A 24,456-nucleotide genomic window follows, 5' to 3' on the forward strand; every position below is an offset into this window, starting at 1 on the left:
TGTTCTGAAAGGAGCTTGCTCCAAGCTTCTGCATTGTTTGAAGCTAGTTCTACAAAGCTTAATAAACGAACTTCATTCGAAGCTTGACCTTAACTGATCTCTGTTGAACTGATAATATGAAGGTTTTTTTTAATTTTGTAGCTAGTTGGGAGAACGTAAAAAAGAGAGTATAATTTGGCTAAAACATCATCATCTGAAATTCTGAAAAAAAAAGGCACGATTAGTTCAAGGTCCGTGAGATAATACTTTCAATGATTTCGGACTTACAAATTGAGAATTTAAAGTCGGGGCATTGAAGGCAAAATCTGTTTAAGTAATTTTTAAAGATGCCAATGCTACGTAAGTTAGATCTTCATCTATTTCATTACGTAAAGAAACAACTCCTGCTTGGATTACTTATCTAAAAAAAAAGAAGTTACGCTTGACATTGGAGAAACCTGAAAAACCTTAACACCAGCTCACTCAATATATTTCAACGATAATCCTCGTATTGTTGCCATATCGTCCAAAAACTTGAGTGTAAATCTTAAAAGAGTTTCCGCATTTTACGATATACGGATTTTTATCTCCAATATACTTACTTTCAGCAAAACCTGGTTAAATGATCGACAATGAACTGGTTTTAGATCAATTTAATGTGTACCATTGTGCTTACTGACTAGTTCAAGAGACTGTGAAATTTTAATTATTGTTGTGCCCAAAAATATAATCAGTTTGTTGAACGATTACAGTTAATAACGTTACACATATGTTGGTGATACTACTGTGCAGTAGTTTTAACTTTTCGATAAATACGAGGTTTAATTTTAGATGTGATATCTATTCGGGTCATTTTGATCTCGATATGTTTGTTTCTTTGTGCTAGTCTAAAATTATTTTCCTGGGTGATTACTTCTTTAATCAAATGTAATGGTATTTTCTTTGGATTTTTTTGGCTTGAATAATTCACTTAATTTAACTTTCTACATTATATGACGAGAGAATACTTGGTCTGGTTCCTTATACTTCTGCTCTCTTGTATCCACAATAAGACAACAATAATCTCTAATTTTTACTAGCTTACAGATTCTTCTCTCCTTAGTAAATTTTCAATCATCTCTTCAAATAATCATCATAAAAATTTATCTTTGAACAATTTTATTCCTTTTTTTAACACCTAATCTTCGACTCTTCTTAAAAAAGTGGAAATTCTAGATTAAACTTTAAAAAATAAAACCAGCGCATAGAGAATTCAAGCTTAGTAATTCTCGAACTTTCATGTGGTCTTTTTAATTTAACAGACTTAATTAGAAGTTTTAATTAATTGTTAAGACTTGCAAGTAACGGAATCGTCCTACTAACAAAAGAAGGGTTCGCTACACAGAATTGACAAGTTTAAAATTAATAATAATTAAAAAATAAAGAATTGTTCACACTGTTAATTGCGTGTATGTTCAGTCCAATTTATTGTCAAAAATAAAATATAAAATTAGGTTTCCACTCGGTTGTATTGTCATTGTGACTTTAATTCTTCTAGTGCTACATCAATAGTTTTTACTTTTTGCTTAGTCCAGTCTTGCTTAATTCCATGACGCAATGACTTAATAGTGCAAGACTATCAACTTATCACTAGTAGTATTATTATTATATTTTATTTTTTATTGATTTATTTTTGAGAGAAAGAGAAGCAATACTTTATTCTGAGGAATTGATCGATACTATCGCCGAAAGCTATTAAAGTAGTTGTAAAAAGAACTGCGATAGTTTGAGTTTCAGAACCAAGATGGTTCTCTCTAATATGTTTATTTTTATTAATTTAAATATTTATACGAAGGAGTATAATGATGTGAGTATTCGATTAGAAAACCATTAAGTGAGTTTACATCATTTAATGTCTAATGGTCACTATAAACAATTAAGTTTTTAAGTAATATCCACTTTCAGATATGTATTTAATCAATGTCGTCACATTAAGCAGGTAAATTAATTACGCAAATATCTTAATGTTTATTAATGAGTGACACATGAGGAATGTAATTATACGATTTATGGACATCTTTTCCTCTTATAGTTATTTTTGTAATAATAGTTTCTTTTTTGTTTTTAGTCGGAAAATAGACTCCTTATTGTCCGCCCAGTGATTCAGCGGAAATTCCATTAGTATATAATTTAGTTACTTTGCTCCAAAACTAGTCAAATCTGACATTTTATTGGAAATGAAATGAGTAATATAATACTAAGTAGTCACAAGATGTGGTAAGCATTGTTTGATTGTTTTAATAATTTTTCCATTACTTTGCTGGTTATAAAATTGCTATTAATTTATGAGATTATTTTGTCAACTCTGTTCAATGCAGTGATAGTCCACCGACCTGGTATAATCGGTAAGTGATGACCTGTCAGGGTGTCGATATTCTGGAACACCCTAGCATGCTTCTGAAGGAATATTGAATTTCTTGTAATGTGAATATTGTTGACGATAGTGCATAAATTTTTGGAAGTAATTAATAAAATAGCCAAAAGTTTTCATTGTTTAAAAGTAATTATAAATTTTTATTTTATAAAAATAACATGAACATTATAAAATTTTATTTCTTGATTTTTGGCATTGGCATTTTGCCATGTAGTCAGCGCAAAGTTTTAATACTTAAAGTTAATTTTCGAAATCTATAATTTAATTTAAAAGTTAATAATCGAAATGGTAGCAATTTACTCGAGACCATTCTTTATTTGTATTTTCTGCATCTTCTGTCCAACCCAGTGATTAGGAAGTTAGTTTGTGCGATACAATTAGGTAGAGTTTACTAAGACCGAGCTGTGCTCACTGTCACATATGCTTGACCTAAGCTTGAAAATTAGTTCATTGAGAAAGAAAGAAAGAGCAACGAACGCAGAACATCTGTCAAAGTGAGCAATAAAGAGATTTTGTAAAAAATATCAAGCCTATCCCCAAATTTTTTATCTCAGTCTTATTTTTTATTGATTTCAATACACAACAGACGTTTCGATCGTGTTTATTTTAAATATTGTATGCCAATAAATAAATTGTGGAATAGACCGTTCAATATTTATTATCGTACTTAAATTCACTTTACTATTGTATTGATGCTGTTGCTAAAAGTAGTTTAAAGATGTCTGAGGATGTAGTTTTGTCATCAAAAACTTTCCGATTTCTGATAAAGATCCTCTCAGTTTGATATGGGTCATTTGATCCACAGGGGTCAAACCACACATCATTGATAAATTGAGACGTAATTGTCAAATTTCTCGGCAGCATTTCTTCCAGAATAATGCATTCATGTCCCACCAGACATAACAACATAATCTTCAGATGATGAAGACCTTTTTTTGGACATTGTCTTCCTATTTGGGCGTATCTATTCCTTCTTTCTAGGCTGGAAATTGACGTCTCCTTCCTATTTGAGCTAGGTAGGATTTTTGCTGCTGATGGTATTCACGATAAGGGACTTGCAAAGATCAGGGCGCTGATTCTTATGATTCTTTCCCATCCGTTGAAAGGGTAAAGGACACTTTACTCTGGGTTACTCTACTGACACTGGACTCTGAATTCGTCATTCCATCAGTATGGCCAAATCTCATGTTGAATAGCTCGGCGAGAAGATCTGAGGGGAAAAAATTATTAAAAAATCATCTTAGGGCCAAGTGTAGAGAATCATTATTGCCAAAATTACATTTTCGGAACTTAAATCGCGTATTAACTGCGTTTGAGAATCCAATCTTAATCTCGTACAGGAGAAGGTGTATATATTCTTCAGTGTTTTTTATATTTCAATCTGACAAATATTTAACAACTAGACATTTGTATGTTGGACAATCAAGCCAAAAAAACAAAACAAAAAATTAAATCGCAATAATTATGTTAATGTTACAACCCAGTAACTAACATGATGTGTGCACTAGAAAAGTTGGCTATTTTTCTTATTGAATTTTTGTGTCAAGTACAATATTTACGTTTGCCACGACTGGAACACTATAACCAGAGCTAAGATAATGGTTTAAAAACTATTTTTAAAATCATTGCCATATTTATTATGTTGAAGAACAAACTTTGAATGGAGATAATAGCACTATACTCATGTAGAAATCAAAGATCATTATTTATTAAATTATAAAAAAAAAAGAGGTTATTTGATTACATTTTTTTTTTTTCAATAAAAAAACAAATCAATGGCCTTGGGGCAATTATTTGATAATGCACATAAATATGCAAAATTAACCATTCATTTCCATTATTTCTTATATCTATAATAGTTGTATTTCAGCTTTATCATTTTAATTCTCATGTTTAATTGTAAATGTTTGTTCATTAACATTTAATAGGTAGAGTGCCTTGAATTAAAAAATAAAAAAAATATTGAGTAATTCAGATACCATTTTAAATTACGTAAGGAAAAACTGCTTTTATCAACATTTATTTAAATGTGATAAACTGGTGTACAATGTTTTAGTATCGCGTTAAACACCATCGAAGCTAAATGCAAGTGCAACGATACTAAATGAAATGGGGCAAATTAATTTTAAGTAAGTTAAAAAATTAAAAAAAAAGAAGTATTTCTTTATAAAGTAGTTATTACGACATGAAAACTTAACCTTAAATTTGTTGGTGTTTGGATTAGTGATATGTTTTTATGGTTAGTGAGCGACTCTTTTCAAATTTCATTGTGATTTTTTTTGTATATACCAGGTATGTAAATAATTTTCTTAGTATTCATTATTTAAGCCAAAAAGTAGGGAGTGCTGATTCCTGATTGTATTCAAAGCCCATTATTGGCAACGAGGTCACAAAATATTCAGTCTTGTACAACACGTGTTTCTTTTGGAGCTTAATATTAATTAATTGGAACATTGCCTAAAGGCAAGGCTATTTTCTTTAGGCACGTAATTTGAATCTAGGACCTTCTTACTGACAAAAATACACACTGCCCTCGGTTAATGTATATCTTGTATAGCAATATAACGCTGCCATCATCAGCCACAAAACTCTAGGGAAAAATTCTGAAATCGCTGAACTTAAACCTGGTATTTTGTACTTAGGGAATCCACTCAGCTCTTACACTCTGATTCGTTTTTTCGTTATTTATCACCTTATTCATCTATGCGCAAACCCAGCCTTTAGCTATCTATTTCCTTCCAACCCTAAAAGCTATCCTAGTGTAGACCCAAATATTTGATTATATGAACATCTTCTGATTCTTAGTGAATTTAGGCTGTCAATGCGTGTTGTTGAGTTAGTACACGACTGAATTCAGTCTACTTGTTAGTCTTCAAATTCTATCATGAGTGTTGTTGGAAATAGGGTTTACGCTTCAATTTGAAATATAAAATTTCTTGATAGTAAGAAACTATAGAAAATTTGACAAGCAATGAGCATGTTTCTCCCCGAAATTTTAGTGGTTTATTCAAGTAGGCATTTTCAAGAAGTCTTCCGATTTTAATAAGGGAGGTGACCGTCTCTGATTTTGAAGGTTTTCCTAAAAGCAATGAAATGCAAAATTTATTTGATATCGAACCCTTTTGAAACTTTAAAATTTATTTGAAATATTATAAGATTAAAACTATAGCTTGCTTTTTAGAATAGTATTAACATTTCGTGTCGATTCAATTTAATTATTAAATTTGTTTTAAAATTTACATTTTAGACAAAATGTCTCTCGTGAGAAAACTGAAACTGAATTAACACCTTTATAGGTATCAGGATATATCTAATCCTTTAATGTATAGCAGTAGTCCTGTACTATATTATGAAAAAACATTTCAAAGTCAAATCTTACGGTCATAATTCTTTTTTTAACATTTTTTTTTTTGTTACAATCTACAAAACATTTGCAAAAAGTTAATTTACTAAGTTGTACAAATTGTAGTAAGTGACAAGTGTGATGTTTTTTAACGGGTTACTCCTCTTTCTCTGACGGAGGTCTGTTGGCCAAAAGCCTACAAGAAAATTTCCAGGGATGATTACGCAGGAAACATGAGGTCGGAGTTGGATGTCCCTAGTTTTGGACTCTCTAGACTTTTATTAAATGAAATAATAACCAAAAATAAATTATTACAAACAAAACTTGTTATGAATAATGAAAACAAGAGTGTCCTCTTATCTCAAGTACTTACTTAGCCTAAAAATATTTTTGTCATATCATCCAGATTTAGATTATAGACAAACTTCAATGGTTTTATGGGGCCAGAAAGTAATACATTTTCTTAAATATTAGATGTTTCGGACATTTCTGTTCGAACATTAAAGAAAACTTGTTTCTTTTATTTTTGGCCCCACCCTACCACGAAGTTCGTATTGTAACAATGGTCAACCATCCAACTTAAAGTTTAGTGTAGTTTTTTAGAATATCTTCGCAGAACAAAGCTGCTAAAGTGTTTTTTTTTTTTTTTACATTCAGTATAAATGATACTTATTGAAGGGAATTTCTTGGGTTTCAAGACGTTTGGTTTGAGTTGTTATCGGGACATCCGTCCCTGGACAAATGGACAATATTTATATTGAAGACATGTGGGAAACAACTATAATTTCACACTGACCTATATATACTCGTATAACAAGAAGTATCGTCAAATGGGAATTGTATTAAGACTAAATACTTAGCCGGAATTTTGTATACCTCAATTTGGTCATTTATTTTCTCTTCAGGCATACCCACATTGCACCAGTAGTTGAAAGTCATGATACTGGATTTAAAATCCTAATGATTTCAAGTAGTTAAAAATTCCGCCGTCAAATTAACAAAACAAGCATATCTTAAACATGACACTGCTTAATGTTTTTTTTTTTTATGTCAATGTTTGCTAAATTAATTATGTTTAATTTTACGCAAAAATAAAAGAGAAGGTCAACTGGCTTGCAACAATTGCAACATCTTCATATTTATTTGGATTCCTTAAAAAATTGAGGAAGGGAATTTCTAAAATAAACAAATGGAATACCATTGTCGTAGCATTATGTCTAAATATAAAACAAATATTTCTAAACTAACTCAAATTCATTTTTCTGCAACAATGTAAACAACCTCTAAGTGTAAATAATTATAAAATACAATAGTTTTCTGGAAAAAAAAAAACTTTCCATGGAATGTATTTATTTATTGGATTTGATTGTCATAGAATTTTTTAAAATGGAAAATTGCTAATTATTGACTGACATCACCATGATGTGTTGCCTTAATGTTGTATTTTATTTTTCTAGGAAGTATAACATTCCAGCTTAACTTGAAAAATTGATAGAAATTGAAATTAATATATACTAAAAGGAGACCAGAAAAGTAATAGATACCAACAGAACATCTAAACTTACGAAATTTGGAACCGTTTAAAAACCGTAGAACCTGTGCATTTCTAAGGTTAAAGCCCACTTTAGTTTTATTGATTTAATTCTAACAAATTTCTGTGTTAAAATTGTTCGGTAGGACATATTACCAGCATGGTACCTCTCTAAGTCCTGCTCAGAATATTGATTCAATTTCGCAGATTAGATTCTTAAAATTTAGATGTTTGGTAAAATAATAATGTGTTACTTCTGACCAAAAAAAAACAAAAAAATTAGAAGTTTGTTCATTAGAAAACTATCCGCAAAAGCTCAAGTCAGCTTTCTTTAAAGGCCTTAAATTAAACAATGGTATAAATTTATGTGGTGCTTGAGGTCTGTGGAAGCACATGAGCTAACTGTGCGAGCTGAACGCAACATCCTAACAAGAAAACCGCAATAAGGCGCGGAATTGACCTAGCAACAAGCTCTCAGAGTTGATTGTTATAAATAACAAACTGGCATATTTGTCTTGCAGTAAATGGCTAACGATTGTTTTATATAAGTGATCCTTTTCTGTATTTCCAAAAAGAGATCTTGCAGAGATCTTGGGCTCCACATATTGTAGCTATTCTAATGCCAAAGAATATCTCTTTCTAGAACTGGATCCAGTCTCTCCACTTTGTCCTCTTTTCTCTGTCTGAGGTAATAGAAACAGCTAATTAGCGATAATTAGCATTATGCAGTTTAGGTGTCACAGAATGGGGGCACGGCGCTCCTAATAATGATAAAAACGGTAGCAATTATTGAATTCTTTAATTCAAGAAATTGCAACAAAGTGCAAGTAGAACATTTCATTAAAAAAATCTATAAAAAAAATACTTTTTTTTTCCTTGAAAGTTGTGCAATTTTGACTTCATTGGCGTTCTATAATGGAGATCAAGGACATTACTTTCAATCAAATGATGATGATTATTTTTAATAAATTTAATTTTAAAGTAATTTTAAATTATTTAAACGTATTATGGAGAAAATAATCTATAGTTTAAAAAGTTTAGAATTGCAATTTCCCACTACTTCTGGGTTTATTTTATAACAGAACGGCGTATCAGCCGATTTTAGAGGCTTGCCGAGAATACATTTTAAGCTGGGATTTCGATAAAATGTTTTATGATATAAGGATAGACATTGTGTGGTGGAATTTATAGTTGTCAGGATGTATCGAGTTCGTGTACAGACTGGTGTGTATATGACGTGAGATTGCTCTAAGTTGGAAATGTAAAAATGAACATCGACATGTTTATCAGATGGAATTCTGTCGGTCGATTGGATCCATACCATTAAGACTCTCCCCTTTGACGGACAATGCAGGTTCTACCGTTGGCTTGTGGGTAAAGATTCGCTCATTACTTTTCAGTCTGTGGCTTTGGGTCCTCAAATATCACCTTGGATGAGACTCAAGGTGAAACAATTTGTTATTTCTTACATATTTATGTATTTTAGTCTTTCAAAATTTGTTCCTTTAGAGAGCAGTAAAATGAATGCCGTTCGTTGAATGTGTTGGTTGCAAAGATTTTCCAAAACATAATCAAATTAGATTTGTCTAACTACTTTTAATTTTCTGATTCTTGCCATGCTTTCCTGTATTGACAACCAAACAATTTTGAATTCCTTAATTTTTTGAACAAATTCTTTCGCTTCTGTTATAAATTGCTGCCAGAAGAACAAGCTTTTAGGAAGGTATCACAGCTGTTTGTAGCTTGGATTCATTAGATTGGTAGATAGAGCTGGTAGATTTTTGCTTGAAGGATGCAGGCGCGTTGAAGCTTTTAGATACAGCTGGTCAAAACGAAATAAGAGGATACTGGATTAGAAACTTTAACACCTGTGAGATGTACTTAATTTTTGGAAATTATGCCTTTTTAAAAAGTTGAAGAATCCTTTTATGGTGTTACTCCGATAAGACACTATTACTGAAATTCAGGTGCAATGCAGAAACAATTCAGTTATATGGTGTATTGAAGGATTTCTGAATCAGGACAATTCCCAAGTTGAAATTACTTTTTGTTTAACTCTGAAGGTTTACTGAATAGACAATAAAAATGGCAGCATATTATTGTCTTATATTGAAAAGGAGGTTAGAATAGTTGATAATAGTGGACTCTAGGCCGATCTTATGCGACATTAATTTTTTTTTTTTTTAATGATTAAATGTTTGAAACCCTTGTGCTTCCTCTCTTACAAGTGGGTGGTTCTCTGCTTACTGTTGTATAAATAAGCACCGCAAACAATGAGGTTATATTTCACTCTGGTTATTGCTTAAAGTTTATATGCTTGTTTACCACTATTCATTATTAAAGTAAACCGAAAGTGGGCTTATTGTTCTTTAAGTTCCTGTCTTGAATTTATTATTTGCTGAAGTGATCTCCCAAAAAACTTTTTACATCCCATTGAATGGAGATTTACACCATTAGTTTCCTATCTATTATAAATATCTACTATTTTTTTTCATAGGCATTGTAATTATTACTATAAGCACAACTTTTATGCTTCACGAGAGAATTTTTAATTTCGTTTTTTTTTTAAAAAAAAGTTCTTTGTCAATTATTTTTTCATCTTGGCAAATAGTGAATTCTTTAAAAACACCCAAAGGTACACTTCTCATGAAAATATTTGATGACACAGAGCATGTGATTATCGTGCGGTAGCCGTGAATACCACTCCTATACAATAGGGGTCTTGACACACCTGCTGGTACCTCAACATATTAACTCGATGCTTCCAGCTGAGCATTAATATTGTTCTATTAAGAATACATTAATACCTGCAGATGTCACTTATTCATACCGAACCTTGTATACTTAAAACACGCTTTCGTTTTTATGAACACTAGGGCAACCAAGGCAGTTGCAGTAGACTGACTTGATCCATTGATCGCGTTCCATCCTCTCCTACCACCTACTCTACCCATCATTTAGTACAATATAAAATGACTTTTTTTTAAATAAGTACTTAATAAAATCTAATGATTGTAATTACTAATTAATGGAAATAGTTGATCTGATCTAATTGAAAGTAAACAATTGCTCTCCTTGATACAAAATTCCATTTAATGAGTGTAATTGAGGTGAAAAAAAGATGTCATTCTAATTAACGCGATCTTTAAAGTACTACATGATTAGGATATAAATTGTAGAAAATAAAATATAAATACCAATTTTCGTTCTTAAACAAAGTTGATTTTAATTACAGGTTGTGGACATGATTATTATCATTTTTATTTTTTAATTTAAAACAAAAAAGACCAAAAATATCCAATTATTCATTACAAAACTGTCAGTAAAAGAAGTGAAAATAATAAGTGAAGCAATAAGTCCTTGACACAATGTAAAAGTCAAAGAATATTTTAATCTCTTAAAATCTATGAAGATTTGTTTGATATTTTATCAGCAATAATGATAACTTTGGTTTTTTTTTTTCAGGATGCCGGAGTGTGTGATAGAAGATAAAGTAGGTGATGTGGAAGCTGCTTTAGATTTGGAAACCATACCGGACGATGTGGCAGAATATGCTCGAGTCAGACTGGGTGAAACTCCCGAGAATAGGACACAAATGGTAGAAGATCTCAGAGAACTTATTTATCGTAAGCATTCTATTCGATATTCCATTAGATTAAGCCGTGGCAGTGAAATGAAATGTTATTGATTTTCATTAGAATTTCTAGTTTAACTTAAAGTGCGTCTCATGTGGGCTTTCCTGATGTGGGGGTCCTTTACAGAGTTTTATTTCTCTTTCTGTCCATCAAAGTCTAGACCAAACAGTTTCTGTCAAAATCCTAAAGAAAGAAATATTTTAACTTCTGTTGTAGTTGTTGCGATTTTCCCTTAAGGTGCTTCTTCTGTTTCCTTCAAATTAGTGTAGGTTAAGATGTTTTTATTTAAATTATATACAACAGGCATCACCTATTCTTAATATTTTTCACAAAGATACTACCACGATGATCCCGAAGGAGGCCAGTTGTCGGAAATATATTTCTATTTAAATAATATAATATATATATAATTTAGCATCCTGCTCGCGCTCATGACTTATCTCCTGTGAGATCACTACACCGGGCTTGTAAATCTTTGATTTCTTGCAGCCTTTTTTCGGAGCTTTTTTAACGAGTGATATTCAAATTTCAGAGTTAGAATCAGACGGAAAATAAAAAAATTCCATTATTTCTATAATTATTGTACTACTTGGTACTTTAGAGATTTCGGCTTTAGTTTAAAACGAGAGCAGTATTTTTTTAAAAAAATAACACATTAGATTCGCAAGTTGTATCCTTTTTTTCTTTTTTTTTTTTTCTTGTATAGTCGCCAATGTTAAATCGTTAGAAATCCGTCGCTTAGAAATAACTTTGCCTCACTACTGCTTGAATATTAAAATTATTACAAAACCTAAAAAAGGGGGTTATTATCGACATCTTTGGCAACTCTTTTATTTTTGTGGAACATTCTAAATTTCAGTAAAATCGTAATAACAAGGCGTATGAATGCCTCTCACAGAATTATTTTCAAAAGAAAATAGAAATAGGAATAGGAATAAATAGAACTTGTTTATATCCATGGGAATTGTGGAGACAAAGTTATATTTATCTCTTACCTTATGAGGTTTTCTATCATTCTTAAGTGGCCAACGACCTTTTTCTAGTTAGATACTAGTCTACTAGACTCTATAGATCATTTTGTTGCAATAGATATAAGGTTAAAAATAAATATATAATAGAAAAGTGTATATATTCTAATAGATTAACGTTAATCTTTCTTCCCTAATTGATTATTTATTTGTCTGAGTATATCTCTGAGTATGTAACTTATAATGAATTAAATGCTGACTTGTGAGAAGATGAGATTGGATCTGAACTGGTTTTATTGCGCCAGCTTAAAAACTTATTTCCAATTGTAACCTTGCTACCTCTGATATAACATTTTTGGAGATATTCCGGTTTTATCTAATTTACTAAAATTAGAACTTTCTTCGTTCTATTATGTAACGAAATCCAAAAAATATTTAACTAAATTAAATTTATCTAAAAAATGTAAATTATGTTGTGAGATTGGTTCAATTATTTCACCGGTAAATTTGATGGGAAAACAGAATTACTTTTTTTTTAATCTTACTCATCTTTTTCTGTAGTACTCATTGGAAAATTGGGAGCCCCAGTAATACAAAATTATTAAAATCCTTGACATTAGTCTATAAAATTCTATTAAAGCGGTCAGAGAAACACAATCTCCTATTCATGCCAGCTAAATTGAAATTGGCTGTGCTAATTTATTCTCAAAATGTTTTTAAAAAATCCTTCTGACTAACCCCTTTTTTTAGATATTGTAGGTAGACTAACCATGGCGTGTTTGTTTCAACTTTTTAGTTCCAATAACTTGTTTTAAAAAGGCTTTAATCTTCACTACAGAAAGATAAGAAGTTCATGTTAAATAAGACTAAGATGAAGGGTTAGCTCAATAGTGATATTAATTTAAAAAAAAAAAAAAAAAATTGATCCGGTAGCCGTTTGCGACTGAAATAGCTTCACCCAAAAAATTTCCAATCCGCCATTAGCTATTTTAATCAAAATAATAATTTTACTCAGAAAGATTTGACCAGACGTTGGAACTTACATGCATTTAGCCTATTTTTCCTAGCCTATTGCATTTGATCATAGGAGGGACGCTAACTAGTCTCGTCACCACAGCTTTTGAGTGCACAATGTCGCCGATCGTCTTCGACGTTGGTTTCTAGCAACAGTGCAAAAATGAATTCGTTCTAATTTCTCTTCCCAGGGAATGCTAAACAATATGCCTGTGTTTGAAGGTTTTTGTGATGAACTACTCACTGAAAACCTTAAGACTTTTTTATCGAAGTACTGGCTACATACATAGCTAGAATTTCTCAGCTATTTGTTTCTGTAGTTAAACATGTCGTAAAATACTTCTAGGTACCTTCTACTTTGAGTTAATTATCTCATTAAGAAAAAATGGTAAAAATATTTCATAGCCTTTTTAAGTATTCGTTCTTATTACAACTTAAATAAGTTCATTCTGCTAAACAATATCGCAACATAGTAATCTGGTAAACTGCAAACAATGTGAATGGGGTCACGGCCCAACCAGAACACTGGTTAACCTTCTGCGTGTACCGTAAAGTCTCTCTACTATCTCCTCCAGTACTCTTACAGTTATAACAACCCAATTATGCATTTATAACCAGATTTGATAATCAGTAGCAATAATTTTAGTACTTCATAGTAATAATACATTGGCCATTTCCAAAATTTTTCTCTCTAGGAAAAATTATTTCAGTACGCTGAGAAAAGATTAGCTTTAGTTTTGGGGGGTAGCGTAGGATGCTTGCAGTTTCTTAATGCGGTGCTGGTCTGTCATGAGAGGTCACTCTCCAGGGCCGATAGTGCACTGAGAAGGCTTACAACTTGCTTTTTGTTTTAGATTTTTTTTTAGACAAAATGGTTAATCAAATATTTAAGAGCGATTATTATGTCAAAAATACAAAATGGTTTTTGTTCGCAGTACAATTTGTTGCTCAACTGAATAGTATAATTTTAAAGTATATGTTCTTCATTTAGGCACATCTAGGGTACAATTAACTGTGAAAAACAATCTCGTTTATTTATAAAAGCTGTCACCTGAACCTGATCTAATTACTAAAGTGTCATGTATTAATTTAATACCAAATTTTTGGGGTTGTGACTACTACGTCCCTACAGTCATCCCAGCCAAACCTCACGAAAAACTTATACTGCCACCTCTCAAACGTAAGGTTAGCAACCTCTTTTGGATTTGGCGAGCTTTAGGTAATTAATTGCATATTACACTTCAGAGACGCTCGTGCATTTATTGGACACACCCATAATCAAGAAGAACTGAATAGATCGTTTATGCCGCATTGGATTTCTTTTTGCATGCACTTTTTTTATACATTTATTGGTAAGATAATAGCTTATACGGAATTCTTAATATTTAAAGGCATTTCTCTTTTAAAGGTTAGCCTAGAATCAATGAAACAGTCTTGTGGCGCAAGTTCTAAAGCATTTAATCACCCAACAAGACTTTGAATAATATTTTTTTAAAAAGTGAACATTTCGAGGAATTAAATTTATTAAAAAAATAAAAAGGGTTAAAAAAAAATGAGGGTAATAATCTATTTCGAAATTCAAATTGACTAATATTAAATTGCATGCTTTACATAATAATGCAATTGACTACAGTACTGTAAACGTTTACTACTTTTCATTCGACATTATTTGGATGCATTTCTAAAAATGCAACACGTTCTTTTCTAAGTTGCAGCTCTTGCTAAACTTGTCAGTAAATTTTGGATAGTATTTTAAATTCTTTATTCGATTCAAAATGTTAAATCGCTCAAAAACTGAAGTTTAATCCTCATAATTGACAAATGATAAATTAACATTCTACTTGTTCACCAAGTAAGGTTTATCATTTATTTTGTTTTAGCGGAACATCTTAAATCCATTTTTCACTATGATTTAACTCTAATGTGTCTAAACAAAGTGCCAATGATGAATAAGTTTCAGAAAAATAATAAATTTTATTCTATTCAGTTAGGAAGTTATTTTCTTAATGTTAAATAAATGTCCTTTCTAACTTATTAGCAAATTATTTATAACATTCGATTATTAAGTAATTACAGATTTTAGTATTAATAAATATATATAAATTAAAAAATTAAGTTTATCAATTTTACAAAAATTCAAAATTTACTTGTTCTGTTTGGGAACCCTTTGAAGATTATTTCATACTTATTAAATTATAGTAAAGGATAGGCAGTCAGAAAAGTTAAAAACTGTGCATTTTTGTGCATCATTATAGTTGTTACTTTTGTTGGAAGTCAGTTCCCTAGGAAACCTTATTTAAATTGGAATTCACAAGAAGAGGTTGAAGTTGAGCTTTTCATCAGAGTGCTGATGTTTTCACTGATGATGCACGATTCTAAACATCATTTATTTGTATCAGATATCTGTCTAACCAGTAATCTGGTGAGATGAATGTATCAGTTCGCGTTAATGATTGATTACACCTAATAGCTTTTTCTTTTATCTATATAATGATCTTAGGTTAGTTCTGTCTAACGCCGTGGTTTAAACAGTTTTTTCAGGAAATTTTGATTTTAATGAGATGTTCAGTTATTAGCTTAGTTTTTTTTTTTTCAAAAGATTAAAAAGCAAGAGTTTCTAGTGCAAATATATCTACCGAGGTTGTTTTATTTCAGCGTTAAGGGCCACTAATATAAACGCTCTCAGAATACATGATGAAATTGCATAGATGCCGTGACACTTGTAAAAAGTAATATTTAATTACGTAAAATTACGCAAAATAAAATGCAATTTATTAAAGTATATTCACAAATTCAGACCAAGGACAAGATATTTAAAAAGAATAATTCCAATAATTAGAGTTATTGCAAACAAGCTTATGTTTGTCTAAATTTAAAAATGAATACTTTTTTATTATTATTATAAAGTGAGGCAATGGTGATTAAAATTTAAATAAAAAATATAACATAAAAAATTGGATATTAACAATTTTAGGGTCTGAGTATCCTCCTCTCGATTTTGTATGAAACAGCCTTCAATGATCCTTCCCTCTGAAACATTTCGGATTTATATAGTTAAAGTGGTAATTATATATATATATTAAAGGAATAAGTGTCGAAAAAATTATTTCATAATATGTTTCAAGATTGGAGGAATTGGTAAAATTGTGGTAGGTAAATGCAACCGTTATTTCATAATTTTATTACATTATTAATAATTTTTACACGCTCCGGGCAAGGTCTCATCAAGTTATTTCATATCTAAAGCTTCAAAGCTTAAAGACAAACTTAATATATGAAGCTTAAATATATTTCAAACTTGTATTTATTTATTTATTGTATTAGTACTTTTTAAAGATAATTTACTCTGTAATAATTTGAATATTTATGGGAAAATAATTTGAATGAGTTAAATTAACATTCTCAAGGCCCATCTTGTTCTCATTCAGCAATTTACTGAATGATGAAACAATCTTTGTTGAAGACCTTGTGTCAGCTTCTTCAACAGCGTCATTTAGAGGTTATAAAGAGGTCGTTTTGTTATTATTGATGATTTACACGGAGGCTAAGTACACATATTTTCATTTCAGTGTTTTATCAAAAGTTCAATGTTACTAGAAGTGTTTGTGCAAAGTGGGAAGTTATTGCGATGATTGATCTCATCAAAAAGTTGCATGTTTGCTATTTCAGGATATTAGTATAAATTGTGCAAGTTGGATCTAACTTATTGTAGTGGTTTAATTAATGTAATGTAGTAGCAGCATTCAGAAGTTTAGACCCGCACTTAAAAACTTTCTGCCGGAAAGTCAAGCTTGCCTTGGCATTTTTGTTATTGGTTATTGATTGGATTACCTTTTTACAATGTTTCTCTTGGTTGTGTGTACGCAGCGTGGGGTGTTAGACCGTCCTTTAGCGGTTCGCTAACCGCATTTCTCACTTGTCCCTAATATTGTTTCAAGTTAAGTGCTTGTTTGAGAAGACATAGAGGCATTTGTATTGGATTTTGAAAATTAAAACTATAGTTTCAACTGCGCTGAATTAAAGCCACAATCGCACCATCATCGTAGTCCTTAAAAAAAACGTATATTATTTATTACCTCTAACTTGTAGCTTGAAGCTTTTTACAGTGCACTGTCGGTCTTTGTACAGTGTTCTCTCGTTACAGACATTGTGGATACTGAGCTGTGTGAAGCCTTTAGGAAGAGAAAATGAAAGGGTCGGTAGTTGGGTCTGTATACGGAATTTTCGCGTGGTAATCAAGTATGTTCACCTCTAGCGAATCTCAAACAATCTCTCTTCATCTCTATTCAAATATAAATATATCTACAAGATAAAGTACTCATGATGTAAAAAATTGTTTAGTTTAAGCCTTAGTCACCTTAAAAAGTTTCTATGTATAATTTTTGGAATTAATCATTTGACCTTCATTTTTGTAAATAATGATATTGGTAATTAATAATAATAATATGTCGCTCTGAGGACAATGACACTGATTGTCCCCGATTTGGATATTTACTTAGTTCATTGTTAGAACTAACAATATTTTTGGAAGCGTACCTAGAATAATTGACGGAGTGTGTATGTTTGGTAACAATTCACCTTGGTATAGTGACAAATTTGTGTACTTTTTTTTTTAAATTTATATTTACCTTCAATTACATTTCTATGTGTATCTTTAATTGCAAAAATAAATTCTTATCTATATTGACTAGAAAATTCACTTAACAATAATTATTTATTAAATACAAATACACAGTTAACAAATAAATTCAATTAGTTATAAAATTTTCGAGTCGGTGAAACCTAAATACGAGTATATGGGGATAATTCGATGGTCAAAAGTGAAATATTAATATATTTTTAATGCCGTTTTTCTAGAGATTATTTAAATTTAGGTTAATTAATAATAATAAGAAGAAGAAGAAAGTAAGGATTCCTTTTGTTTCGGTTTTTTCCATTTCGTTTTTTTCAAGATCACCGACGGCACCTTATTTTCCTGACAATGGATCGTAATTAATAAACTACCAAAAGATAACCAAATGTTAGGTTTTCCATGCACTGTTCTGCTCTGTTCATTCGTTTTTGAATTCATCAATAATTTTTAAAAACTTCTTAAGATTAATGCAATTTGCAAATATTGCTGTTGCTCAGAAATTGAATCGCTGTGTGCTGTTCTCTCAGGAAAACACTTTTTTTTTTTAGAGAGAGAATGGTTAACGCAGGTTCAGGTTAATAACATATCGATTAGTCAGCTTTAATTTATTTTATTTTACAAAAAGGAAACCAACATATTTGTTTATTTTCATGTGTATTGTACACATTTTCTTTCTAACTCTTGACATCTTTTGGAAGCCGGGGTGGATCTCCTGATGATACTTTCGACTTTCAGAGTTCCGAGTCTTGAGTACTACCACTGATCGAGTAAATTCTTTCTTTTGCTTGTATAAAACTTGCAATATTCTTCATTTTTCAATTGTTTGCAACTGTCCTATCAATTAGCCTTAAAAATTCAGGAGATTTTTTATCCTGTTAAATTAAAAATAACTCAGTAACTATGGTAGGATGTGAAAAATGGTTTACAGTACTTATCATAAATGATATTTTAATTATTTGCTTCCTTGTTTTCAGAAAGAGGAGATATCACACCGATAAAAATGGATGATGAATATTTAATAAGGTTCCTCAGAGCTAGAAATTTCAAACTAGAGCCAACTTATAGATTAGTAAGTAGAAAACAAAATATTTATCATTAAATTTGTCTATGTATACTCGCAAACTCATATTTGCGTAGATTTTTTTAACTTTTTGTCTGTTTCCTTGAGGTATTAATTCATATCAATCGACCATACTAGATCTAAGATAAATTTTATTATTTTTTGTGTAATTTGTACTTTCCAATTTTAGTTAAGCGAATTATTTTTTGAAGTTTTAAACCTCTGTATTTATAAACAGTGAAAGATGATTATTTAAGATTTTGAAAAATCTTTACTATGTTTTTATTTTGCACTTTAAATAAAGAGTGATCATTTTGTAATAATTTTGGAAACATTTAAAAAAAAAAAAAACTTGTTATTTTGTTTAAAAAAAATTAAGAATCGTGATTCATACTTTTTTTTTAGTCTCATATGAGGTGTTTTACTACTTTTTTAAGTATCGTTAGTTTTATCTTGTACAACCTATTATAGTTTGTGAAAAGTGTCAATCTGAGACTGTTTATATTGTCAGTTGGACTACCCGCGGGGTTGTAAATATCCTTGAAGAATTGATTAGCCAGCCCACAGAGCCTAATTGGCTGTGGCAAAAAAAAAATATAATAAAATAAAAGCCCTACATTTCAACGTGTAAAAGTAGAAATTAACACCTTTTTTTCTAGATCTAGTGATACGGGGAATTTGAGTTGAGTAATAACTGGCATCTTAATTATAACTGGGACATTTTGTGGTCAAAAATTACAACTTTCTAAGAGTTTTGATTTTTTTATTTACTTTCTCTCCCTGGCACTGCCTTTTTTATTATTATTATTTCTTTCGCCAAATTTCTGATTTTATTTTCACATTTATTCTTCTGCTTGTTAATCATTAATTGATTTTAGTTTTGATAAAATTGATATTGAAATGTGAAATGTTTTTGGCCGATAAAGAACTTACATGAACGAAGAATTGCAGTGGTGCTTCTGTTAGTATAGTAGTAGAATCTATAAGTATGGTGGTAGAAAGGGTTGAAGAGAATTAATAATACAAAATTAATTAGGAATAACAACTTTATTGTTTGATTTATACATCTGGCAAGAATATCCTGTCGAAAATCTTTCAGCCAGACTTATTGATTTATTGGAAGAAGTGACTTTTAGCTTTTTAAAAGAATGAGTGATGTTTCTAAACCCGTTTAAACTAATTTCACTAGATAAATGTAAGGTGAGATTATGAAGTGGATGTACGAGCCGAAAAGTATTACAGGATCTTTTAAATGTAATTGTCAGTACAATGTAAGCGTTTGTAAAGTGTACAATGTATGAGTATGATTGATTTTGTGGATATGATGAGCCAAAATTTGCCTGTAAATTCGTTAAACCAAGTAGCTATTCGTAAACATCTTTTAAGGCGCCCAGTGGAATGTGTGGCATAAAAGAAAACAAATAGTAGAAATATTGAATATATTTATGACCTCTTCACTTATCACATCTCTTATAACGGTTTAACGATTAATACTATTAAATCTTCCTTAGGTTTCCTTTCTTTCTGTTGGTAGATAACTCACAGAAATATAAATAAGTAGAGAATATGAGGTAAGTGAATAAAAGTAAGCGCCTTTTCTAGAGCTTTGACAGTTGGTTGACGGAAAATATACTTCAAATAATTATTAAAAAAAAAAAAAATGATTGCATTTATATTTAATGCATATGTATGATAAATGACCGGAATAGGAATTCTGTAATAAAATATGTCGTATTTTGTGTTACAATATCGCGAATTAGATAACAGATTGTCTAGTCTAATTACATGATGTATTGCATATGTCCTGCCAGTTCAAAAATATTTTCTTCACGCTGAGGCGGGCCTTAACAAAGCTAACTACTTACTACCGTTGGTGTTCTACATAAATAAACCAAACGTTTTGATGTTTCAGTAGCTAAATGTATTTCTTAGTGCTGCTTATGAATGTTGTTATTATATAATTATTATTAATATTGTTATATATTGCTACATAAATAATTGGGACCGGTATGATGTAGTATATTGTGAGATGATATCTTATATCCCTTTTTTTCTATTTTTTCTTAATTCTAATAAAAAGGAACATTGCAATCGTGGCAAATCTTCCAAAAGGATTTTCTACCGAAAACGCATATTTTGAAGGCATAATACGCGTTGAAGCACTCTGTGGAATCTATTAATATATTATTTTGCGCATCATACCTTTAAGTATTGATATTTAAACCCATGGCAATTCAGTTAGAGGATGGTCATTTTTATTATTCACGCCATTGATATCTAGGAAGATGTATTTCATAGAAATGGAAATTACATTTCAACGGAAAGGTCAACATCCTCTTTGCTTTCCTTGTCGTAATGATTTTTTTTTTTTCCTATCTGCAACAGTAAAATTTTACTTCTACTGATGTACTTTTTTATGCACGATTTAATTCTAACATGGAATAATACACGAAATTATTATTTCTTGTACAATTGAAGACTTACAAACACAAATGTGTTATATGTAATTGTATTTTCTACTTAATGTACATAGAAGTAAGCAACATTAACAACAAAGTTGTTAATTAGAGCACACACTTTTAAATTGAGCAGTTAATGAACTGTATTTAACTTGTTTACAGATGCAGAACTACTGTAGATTTAGAGAAGAAAATTATAACTTCTATGAAAATGTTAATCCAATGGATTTACACCATATTGGAGATCAAGATATATTGAGTGTTCTACCTTATAGAGAACAGAATGGTCGCCGAATCATGATCTATAAGATCGGTAAGTAATTATCTATTAAGAAAACAAGTTTGAATAATATTGTATTGCAACTTGAGCTATTGATTTGCTGGATAAGAGTTGAAACTGGTCCCGGCGGTTTCAATAGAGATTAGTTATCTCTGTGTAATATTCAAATTCTTACCATAGTGAACTATTTAACTAAGTAACCTAACTTACTTTTAAAAGAAAATGAAGTTTTAAAACAAGTTCAACAGCAATATGACCTTCTTTCACTGAAGAAAGAGAGTTTTCTACTCTGATCATTATTCGAGTAGTTAATTCTTTTCAGGAAGCAATTACTCGCAATTATTTCTAAATCTGAAGATTTACAGAGATTGAGTATATTTAATTAATCAATCTTAAAACAGATCTTCATCCACTCTTCAGTTAAAGTTTAGATTCATATTTAAGACTAATCGTTAAAGAGTGTTAAAATGCGTTACAATAGTTACGAAACATAACAATACCTAGTATGAACCCTCGTTCGATTTTATACTGGCAAAACTTTCTCTTTACGTAATTGTCAACCTTCTAACTTGATACTACACTAAAACAATGATTTTAAGGTATTGCTAATATTAATTGTAATAATATTTTATGGTAAAAGGTTAAAAATCCTTTGAAATTGCACTGGGGAAACCAAAGTTACTCTTCTCGTAACCCGCTTAAAATATATTTACCCACGAAAAGATAGAATTAAAGTTTTAGATTTACCAGTAAGCAATCAGTATTTCAATTTAGCGGTTATTTAGAATATCTTTTTAAGTAAGAAATTCATCTAGTACAATGGAAATTCTAGTTGGCGAAGTTTAGGTTCATGAACCTTTTCGGAAATTCTGTTTACTTAAAGGAACAAATAAATACAAATATTGTAGTATGTAATCTATTTTAGAATAATAGTTAATAATATTAAAAGAAGTATTAGTACAATTTTATAATAACAGAAGTGACTGATAACGTTTTGTAATATGACAGAGGAAATGATTCTAAATGGGGAGTCATCTCTAATCAGTCAGTTTATGATTGTGCATGTTTTATTCTTATATATTTTGCTATCTTGCAACTCATACTTACGCCACCTAAACTAACTTTAGTGAAAGTAGTTTTATTAGTGTAACGTGTTCAGTTGCCGCGACAATCTGCAAGCTAACATAATTGGAAGACAACTTATCTGCTTGAGTCCTCCAAACACTGTTATGTAATATTTTTAACAATTCTAAAATTATTCTCCTAAAGTCTAACCGTTTGTCGATTATGGGACCCTTTCTTAATCTAGTAAAGCGATCGCCTATTTTTCAGGTGTAGTTTTTTTTGTAGAAATACCTAGTTAGGGGTCGTGGAGAGGAACTGAAGTTAATTGTTCGCTATAAACAATTTTTTCCTGTCAAATAAAAAGTAGCTATACGCGGGATTCGAACTGGGGATCTCCTACTTACCATGCTTCATGAAATCCATGCTATAACTTATCGATCCAAGCACTATATCAACAACCATCCCATCTATAATGGTTTATATTATTTTTTATATTCAATGGTATAAAAATAAAGTAAGAAGTAAAGACAATCTAATAGCGGTTTGATCAATTCAATTGCAAGAAGATTTGCTCGGATTGTTGTACATATTTGTTCGGCTCATGTGTTTTTTAGTGTTGGGTTGGCCGAAGGCACAAAGTAGGGCTTAAACAAATAATAATAATATTTGATAGTGTAAGTGGCGAACCACTAATAAATAGAGCGTGGGGAATTATGCGAATTTAACATTTAGTAAAATTTCGTACATTTAAAAAAAAAAAAAAGTTATGCAAAAAGAGAAAGTATAGTGTGCATTTCGTTTCACTTTTTGTTTGTCTTCTTTTTTATAATCATTTAAATTATGTATTTATTATTGGTATTCAGGCGTAACTTTGTTTTATCATTCTGTTTTCCTTGATAATACATTTCCAAATAAAAGTGGCTAGACATATATTATAATAGAAGTTTAAAGAAAAAGTTGTAGCCATTTTTGAAGCAAATTTTTTGCGAATGCTAAAGCAAACAAAAAACAATTATAATATTAATGGGCTTTAACCGCCTTCTTAGCGGTGCTGTGAAGACCGTGTGCTGAAATGTACTGCGCAACATCATTCTCTGTACTCATGTTCACTACCAGGAAATTGATATAGATCCTACATATCTTACAGAAAGATCCCTATATTCAATCATATACAAAACGGAAAACATTACGTGCATGTCGTGGATTTTATGTGGACATGTCTCCACATGATATTAATAATGGGATACGGAGGAGACCAGATTCATCATTTCTAACTTTATACCTAACTTTAAAAGAATACATACAAATTGTCAAGAAACCTCATCACACATACTGTCGTAACTACCAACTGATATCGTTTGTCGTGAGATGATTATTTCCCAAGCAAATAAAATATACTCTGTAGATACCACGAAATTCATATTTAATTCTTATTCCGTATAGGTAATTAATGATAGATCTTATAATATTTAGTAGACTATTTTTGTTACAAATCATTGACAACCAGTGACAGTTGAACATTTGCTTTTCATAAAAGATCATTTACAGAAGAATTTTTGTTTTAAGTTAGATAAAACTGTTAAAAAAAACTCTTGTATAATTTATCGATGGCTTGCAGAAGTGAAATGAAAGTAACAGTTTCGTTCTATTTCAGGTAAATGGAATCCCAGCGAAACTCCAATCGATGACTTGTTTAAAGCAACCGTCGCTACGCTTGAAGCTGGAATGCTGGAGCCTAGAGCACAGATTCTTGGAGGTGTAGCCATATTTGATATGCATGGACTAACCATGAATCATGCCTGGTATATAACACCCTCGGTGGTTTCAAAAGTTTTGGAAATTATGGCCGTAAGTAAACACGTGTTTTGATTTTGTTATTAATTGGTATTTGACCAATTTTTCTTCAGAATTATGATTCTGTTTTTCTACCATCGTTGCCAATATATTCCTGAATAGAAGAATAACGTAATAAAGTGGTAGCCGAACGGTCAGAGGCGAGGCGTGCTACTCTTAGAAGTATTGTGGTACTGGGTTCGATGCCCCTTATTTTATTAAATTAATTTAATTTAATTGTAT

The 24,456-nt window shown here is 30.7% G+C and overlaps 1 protein-coding gene across 11 annotated transcripts in view; it reads left to right on the plus strand.

The window, feature by feature from the left end:
• The window catches only part of LOC141455861 (alpha-tocopherol transfer protein-like), a 39,933-nt gene that overhangs the window by 11,876 nt on the left and 3,601 nt on the right, over nucleotides 1–24,456 (plus strand). For 2 of the 11 annotated variants that reach the window (XM_074131303.1, XM_074131304.1), the window contains 5 exons: nucleotides 2,087–2,235; nucleotides 10,732–10,892; nucleotides 18,491–18,585; nucleotides 21,198–21,348; nucleotides 24,035–24,228. In XM_074131303.1, coding sequence (XP_073987404.1) covers nucleotides 2,201–2,235; nucleotides 10,732–10,892; nucleotides 18,491–18,585; nucleotides 21,198–21,348; nucleotides 24,035–24,228 — 636 coding nt within the window. In that variant the 5' untranslated portion in view covers nucleotides 2,087–2,200. Of the gene's footprint in view, nucleotides 1–2,086; nucleotides 2,236–2,336; nucleotides 2,519–4,362; nucleotides 4,522–4,542; nucleotides 4,685–7,192; nucleotides 7,347–10,731; nucleotides 10,893–18,490; nucleotides 18,586–21,197; nucleotides 21,349–24,034; nucleotides 24,229–24,456 lie in introns of those variants that run through there. The other 9 variants (XM_074131309.1, XM_074131311.1, XM_074131308.1 and 6 more) reach the window with 8 other exon arrangements.

This window comes from Rhodnius prolixus, unplaced genomic scaffold, assembly GCF_049639745.1.
Source record: "Rhodnius prolixus isolate KJV_2025 unplaced genomic scaffold, Rpr scaffold_4, whole genome shotgun sequence".
Lineage (NCBI taxonomy): Eukaryota > Metazoa > Arthropoda > Insecta > Hemiptera > Reduviidae > Rhodnius > Rhodnius prolixus.